General features: G+C 42.4%; 1 protein-coding gene across 1 annotated transcript; it reads right to left on the bottom strand.

The window, feature by feature from the left end:
• Positions 1 to 5,415: 5,415 nt before the first annotated feature.
• On the bottom strand, positions 5,416 to 6,792 carry LOC131649895 (uncharacterized). Its single transcript, XM_058919636.1, has 2 exons — positions 6,073 to 6,792; positions 5,416 to 5,496 (listed from the first exon to the last, which is right to left on the bottom strand). The coding sequence occupies exons 1-2, from the start codon at positions 6,790 to 6,792 to the stop codon at positions 5,416 to 5,418; spliced, it is 801 nt and encodes a 266-aa protein (XP_058775619.1).
• Between the last annotated feature and the right edge of the window lie 1,165 nt (positions 6,793 to 7,957).

Genomic DNA, 7,957 nt, shown 5'->3' on the forward strand with positions numbered 1-7,957 from the left:
TTAAACAAGCTAAGTTTGTCTCAATTCTACATTGAGTACATTTTTGGAATGAGAGACATGGACAGTCTCTGTCACCCTTATCTTCATCAATCTTCCTTAGCAGAGTCTAGGATCCAAGTTTATTTCTCCTCAGCATGTGTCAGCCTTCATCTTGGGCTTTAAACAAGAAGTCTCCATTAGATAATCTTTCTGCCATTCATCCCTGGAAAGGGTTAGCTTCCACACATTCTTTCATTTTAATCAAATTCCCTGGAAAGGGTTAGCCTCCAAAGTCAATTAAAATCAATCCATCATTTCAATAAAAACCCCTGGAAAGGGTCAGCCTCCAAAAACATGATAAAAGTCAATTAATAAAAATGTCAAAAATAAAGATTCATTTCTCTTAGGAGATAATTTCCCCAAAAGAGTCAAAACCCCTGGAAAGGGTCAGCCTCCAAAGACATGATAAAAGTCAGTCTTTTAACAGACAAATTCACCAGCTGAGTCAAAATCCCTGGAAAGGGTTAGCTTCCAAAGAAAAACAGTCTTTCAATAAATAAAACCTCCTCAGTAGAGTCAAAACCAACAAAAACAGTTAGCCTCAACCTTGGGCTTCATACAAGGCACCAAACAATAAAACTCCCCTGTCAAGAGTCAGCCTCAACCTTGGGCATTGTACAAGGCAGATAATAGAGTCTCCCCAGTGAGTCCTTCATCATTCAGTAGCCACAACCTTGGGCTTTGTACAAGGCAGATAAACCATACTTTCATGTGTCAAAGATTCCTAACACCTAGGATCTTTTCCCTATAAAGTCATCCATACTCAGTTTATTTAAGAGTCCGCCACAACCTTGGGCTTTGTACAAGGCAGAAAATAATATTTACCCTAGCTAGAGTCAGCCACAACCTTGGGCTTTGTACAAGGCACACAAAATAGAGTCATTCATTCAATTATCCTCAGCAGTTAGCCACAACCTTGGGCTTTGTACAAGGCACATAAATAGAGTCTCCCTAAGTAGAGTCAGCCTCAATTCTGGGCTTTGTACAGAACACTAAAATACCCTGTAATTAATCCTCAATGGAGTCATCTCCCAGAGTCAATAACATATTAATTAATCAATCAAAAAGCCTCAAGCTTGGGCCTCATACAAGCCAGCTAAAGTCAAATCTTTTATACAGTAGATAGACATAGCTTATCTCTATAGAGAGATATTTTTACTACTCTACCACATTCAAACAAACAAACATTTCAATTTCAATTTCAATCAAAGTCTCCCATTTAGGACTCTGAAAGACATGCTCTGGCACATCCCCAGACTTGTACACTTTCCCTAATTTGGATGAGCATCTTTCTTTCATTTTAGAGGCACGATGGCTGTCATACTTGATCAACCAAGTAGACTCCCCTCTTGAATGAAATGAATCCAGTTATTCTGTCACTCCTTTAAATGTTTGTGGTAGAATAGTACAAATACCTCTCTGTAAAGATGATTTCATGTCTCTTTACTGTAAACAGAGATTTAATTCCAAGCTTCAACCTTGAGCTTCAAGCAAGGCACCAAAAAAACAATTAATTTCCCTAGTTAGTTCCCCGAACTACATTAAGCTCTGACTTCCACTAGGGATATGTAGGCATGAGGTTCACAAGGAACCTCAGCGAGCTAATAAAATACCAAAAATAGTCAGTCTGTCTATCTGTCTGTCTTTCTTTAATCAATCAATTCCTTCTCCTAACACAAAGGAGAAACTTTCCCAATCATTAGCAGCAAACACAATCACAAATGACACAGAGAAGGTTCCTGTAGAGTACTACAGATATGTAGGGTGTTTAAACACTTCCCTATGTATAACCGACCTCCCGGACTCCAGAATTTCTAGTCTAGGTGAAATCCCCACACTTAGCAAACTCCTAGGGTTTAGTTGAGATCTTTTTTCCCCTTTCCTACTCGTAGGACAAATAAGAAAGTTCGTGTGATATCGTAGGAAGAACTGAAATAAAATTCATCCCACCACGGGCGCATTCTCCTTCCAAATTTCGCGTGAAGGGTTTAGCGTGCCGTCCTCCCAAGTGAAACGGGGAGGTAAAGAAAACGACACCACAATAGCCTAGGCCCACTCCGATTCAAGCATACCACAACACAATCAAGCCACACAGGCAAAGCGTCTCCGAACGTTCAACCGGAACGAACGAGAATAACAATGATCACATCATAACACAATCAACAATTGCATATCTCAAATATACATGCATACAAGTAAGATGGTGATCATATCATAGTCTCATACACTTAAAACATGTACTGGCATATCATACAAGTTGTAAGAGGCCTTCGATTCCGATACGAAGCGAAACTGCACTCATATGGGGGAATTATCAATTCTGTATCAGACTAGTTCGCTACAGCGAACTTCTGTTCGCTACAGCGAACTCAAACAGAAGCTAAACTTCTTCAAATCCAGGTCAGTTCGCTACAGCGAACTCCAGCGAAGCCCCGATTCGCTACAGCGAAGGAAAGTTCGCTACAGCGAATAAATCAATTCAACTCCCAGGTTTATTCGCTACATAGTTCGCTACAGCGAATCATTCGCTACAGCAAATGAAAGTTCGCTGCAGCGAACTCTGCAAAATCAGCAAAAATGCAGAACGCGTTTGGGGTCCCCAAACCCCAAAATTCCACATGCATTCATTCTTGATGGAGTAATAAGACATGGCAAATGTACATACACGAATTACTACTAGAATAGAGTCTAAAAACATGCATGAGTATGAAACATATACTCTCATTCCCTTAATTCCCTCATCAACATAAACCCCAAAAATTTCCCCAAAGTCTCTATCTATGAGACTCACCTGAAAAATAGGGAGAAAGGAGGCTGCAAACAGGTTGCTTGATGATGGATTAGAGCTGAGATGATGATCTACCAAACATGCAAGGTGAATGATGAAGTTGTGATATGGGTTCTCTTCTTCCTTTTTTTTTGCTTTTCACGTTTCCTTCCTCTTCTTTCTCAAAAATTCTGTTTGTTTACCAAGAATAGAATGAGTTTCAAGCCAAACACATCCTTAAGTCTTTAGTATTAGGTGCAATGACCACAACACCCTCCAACTAGACTCTATTTACCATGATGCCACTTAGTTACAATCCAACTATAGAATTTCTTTAATAATAATCTCTTGAAATAAAATATTAGGATATTACATTCTCCCCCCCTTAAATAGAATTCGTCCTCGAATTCGAAAACTTACCAGAATAGGTGAGGATACAACTCTCGCATCTCTGATTCGAGCTCCCAAGTGGCTTCGTCAGGACGCGACTCTTCCCACAACACCTTCACAAGAGGTATCTCTTTGCTTCTCAACGACTTGCTAGCATACTCCAAGATACGGCAAGGTTTCAGTTGGAAAGAAATATCTGGCTCTACTTCAATCGTATCTGGTAGGATAGGATGAAATGAATCCGGTACAAACTTCCGCAACTGAGATACATGGAAAATGTCATGTAGTCCGGATAGTGAAGGAGGCAACGCTAACTGGTATGCGACTTCACCTATCCGTCTCATGATTTGATAAGGTCCTACGTATCTCGGGCTAAGCTTGCGCGTCTTAAACGGTCCTTTCAACCTCAACCTCGGAGTCACCTTCAAGAACACATGATCTCCTACATCAAACTCCAACGGTCTCCTTCGTTTGTCCGCATAACTCTTCTGTCGATCTTGAGCTTGTTTCATCTTATCTCGGATCATCTTAACCTTTTCTGTGGTTTCTTGAATTATCTCCGGTCCAAGGATTCCCTTCTCACCAACTTCAGACCAACACAACGGTGATCGACACTTTCTTCCATACAAGGCTTCATATGGGGCCATACCGATACTCGCATGATAACTGTTGTTATATGCAAATTCTATCAAAGGTAAGTTATCTTTCCAACTTCCACCAATTTCCAAGATACATGCCCTTAGCATATCCTCAATGGTCTGAATAGTCCTTTCTGTTTGTCCATCTGTCTGAGGGTGGTTAGAAGTGCTCAAGTTCAGATTTTTACCCATCTCTTGATGAAAATCTTTCCAAAATCGGGAAGTGAACTTCGGATCTCTATCCGACACAATGCTAGAAGGTACACCATGCAATCTTACAATCTCTACTACAAAAAGCCTCGCAAGGTGAGAAACCTTGTGAGTTGTCTTAACCGGTAAGAAATGCGCGGACTTAGTCAAACGGTCCACTATCACCCATATCGAGTCATGCCCACCTAATACCCGTGGTAGTCCCACAATGAAGTCCATGGATATACTGTCCCATTTCCAAACAGGAATATCCAATGGTTGCAACATACCACCGGGCCTTTGGCGCTCTATCTTCACTTGTTGGCAAATCACGCACTGCTCTACATAGTCAGCCACATCTCACTTCATACCAGGCCACCAAAAATTCCCTTTCAAGTCTTGATACATCTTGGTCGATCCGGGATGGATGGTGAATTTGCTCTTGTGAGCCTCGCCCAGAATTAACCTCCTTAACTCCGCGTCATTTGGCACACACATCCTCCGTCCAAAGAGAATGAGTCCATCAGATGTACGAACGAAATCTGGAAGGTTCGCTTTAGCCTGCAATTCTACATCGTTCCACTGTGCTTGACAGATCCTTTCCCGCAACTCATTCTCAATACACAAGTTACTTATCAACACACCCGTTGGTGCCCACACAAATTGTAAATCCAGATTTCTGAACTTCTCCATAAGGTCAAACTCTAACATCATCAGTTCTGCAGCTTTAATCTCCTTTCTACTCAAGGCATCCGCTACCTTATTAGCTTTACCAGGATGGTACTTCAAATCAAAATCAAAATCCTTCAAGTACTCCATCCATCTCCTCTGACGCATGTTAAGTTCCTTCTGATCAAAGAGGTACTTCAAACTCTTATGATCACTAAACATCTCAAAGTGAACTCCATACAAATAATGTCGCCACACCTTGAGTGCGAACACAATTGCAGCGAGTTCAAGGTCATGAGTAGGATAATTCTCTTCATGAGATCTCAACTGCCTAGATGCATAAGCTACCACCTGTGCATCTTGCATTAACACTCCACCCAAACCTTTCTTAGAAGCATCGCAGAACACTTCATAAGATCGGTTTGGATCTGGGATCACCAACACTGGAGCTGTAGTTAATTTCTCCTTCAGTTTCTGAAAACTCTTCTCACATTCTGAATTCCAACTAAACGAAACCTCCTTCTTTGTAAGCCTGGTCAAAGGTAACGCCAACTTGGAAAAGCCCATAATGAACCTCCGATAGTAACCTGCCAAGCCTAGGAAACTACGGACCTCAGTTGCATTCTTGGGTCGTTCCCAATTTATCACTGCTTCTACCTTTGAAGGGTCTACAGCTACGCCGCCGTCAGATATGACATGTCCAAGAAACTTGATTTCAGACATCTAGAACTCACACTTGCTAAACTTCGCAAACAACTGCTTTTCTCTAAGAACCGACAACACAATCCTCAAATGCTCCATGTGCTATTCAATAGTCCGAGAGTAGATCAAGATGTCATCTATGAAGATTACCACGAACTGGTCCAAATACGGTTGGAACACTCGGTTCATGTAATCCATAAAGACAGCAGGAGCATTGGTTACCCCGAATGGCATAACCAAGAACTCATAATGACCGTATCTCGTCCTAAAAGCAGTTTTAGATACGTCCGAGCTCTTAACCCGAATCTGATGATATCCCGACCTGAGGTCAATCTTCGAGAACACACAGGCTCCTTTCAATTGATCCAGGAAGTCATCAATCCGCGGTAGAGGATACTTGTTCTTTATGGTTACCTTGTTTAGCTGACGATAGTCGATGCACAAACGCATACTACCATCCTTCTTCTTCACTAACAAGACTGGAGCTCCCCATGGAGAAACACTAGGACGAATGAAGTGTTTCGCCAACAACTCTTCTAGCTGACTCTTCAACTCCCTTAGCTCTACAGGAGACATTCGATAAGGGGCAATAGAAACTGGAGCGGTACCCGGAACAAGATCAATAGAGAATTCAACTTCCCTTTCTGGCGGAAGAGAAGTAACATCCTCAGGAAATACATCGGAAAATTCACACACAACCGGAATCTCCAATACACTCTTCTTGTCCTTGGAGTCCGACGTAAGAACCAAAAGGAAAGACTTCTCTTGAGCAAAAAGGTAATTGATCATGTTAATCGTACCTTCAAGAAGATGTTCAATGGCATCGGTTGATGTAGTCTCCTCAGCAGGGATGAAGATAGCCTTCTCTTTACAACCGATGTACACCGAGTTAGCTGACAACCAGTCCATACCAAGTACTACATCAATCTTCTTAAGAGGTAGACAAATGAGATCAATCACGAATCTACGACCATTGAAGGTAATAGAACACTCCTTGCAAATTTCCCGAGCTTCTACCACATCGTTTGTAGCCGACGAGATAATCATAGGATTAGGAAGAAGACTCGTCTCAAAACCAAGCCTCCGCACACAAGGATAAGAAATAAAAGAATGTGTTGCTCCACAATCAACTAGCACAAACAAGGGCTGATCATTAACATAACACGTACCAGCAACAAGGTTAGTGTTTCCTTGGGCCTTCCTAGCATCCAAGGTGTAAACACGACCTCTAGTCTTCTCGGGAGCATTCGGGGCAGTACAATCCCTCGCGTAATGCCCTGGCTGGTCACAACGGTAACATCTCCCAGAGTCTGGCTTGCAATTCCCAAAGTGGTTCACCTTGCATCTACCACATCGGGGAGGCTGAGTAGAGCGATCTCCATAAACCTGTTTCTTCATAGCTGGAGAATTGCGGGGTTTCAATTGCTGTCCCAACCTTCCTTGTTCCCTATGAACCGGCTTGTTCTGCTCTCTCTCTCTCTTCCTGAACCCTCTTCAATGTGTTCTCAGCAACATAGCATTGCCTCAAACACTCGGCATAAGTGGTAAACTCCCTTTGGGACACACTGTGCACAATATCAGCATTCAGCCCCATGAGAAATTGATCGATCTTCCATAACTCATCTGGTGCATAGGCGGCTTGTCTAGAATAGGCAGCCATGTCCTCAAACTTCTCAGCATATTCAGATACCGACATGTTGCCTTACTTGAAAGATTGAAATTCACGCTCCTTCAAAGCACGCACACTATTGGGATAGTACTTCTCCAAGAAAGCTGTCTTGAAATGTTGCCAATCCTTTGGAATTCCTTGATTAGTGAAATACGTGGATTCCGCATTCCACCATCTACCTGCCGGTCCCTTCATTTTCTGAGCAGCAAAGATCACATTCTCTTCCTCTGTGCACTGAATAGCCTGGAATATCATCTCCATAGCATATAGCCAGTCATGAGCAATCACGGGATGTAAGCCACACAAGAACTCTGGCGGATCCATCCGAAAGAAAGCACGAAAGTCAGGCCCTGCTGCAGCCTGAGGAGTAGGAGCAGGAGCAGTTGGTTGTTGCCCTTGCATGCCTTGCATCATCTGCATCATCATCTGATTCTGTTGCATTATCTGCACCCAAGGCACACCCGCATTCTCAGTTTCAGGCTCAGTCTCTACATTCCTTGTTCTGGGCCTTCCGGGACCTCTGCGTTGTTCAGCCATCTTCCTGTTTGTCCTACACACGGAATCAAGTTGATCAGGCTTAATGCCATAAGTAAGACATAAGGAATCATACCGACACTACACATATGAGGCAGACTTATGCTGACTTATGATGTTTCGTGGCAAAGCCGAGAATCGACCTGCTCTGATACCAACAGTAACACCCCATACATACATTGCCTAGGATATACATATATGGCATTAAAATGGTACTCGAAAATCATAAACATAAGCAGCAGAATAGATAATGTCTAAGTACAAGTACAAAAGCCCAAACTGTCATGGCCAAAATACATGAGTTCCAACTGGTACAAATACATATCCATAGTACAAAAGATGGAGATGCAAAAGATCATA

The sequence above is a fragment of the Vicia villosa genome, linkage group LG2 (genome assembly GCF_029867415.1).
Source record: "Vicia villosa cultivar HV-30 ecotype Madison, WI linkage group LG2, Vvil1.0, whole genome shotgun sequence".
Lineage (NCBI taxonomy): Eukaryota > Viridiplantae > Streptophyta > Magnoliopsida > Fabales > Fabaceae > Vicia > Vicia villosa.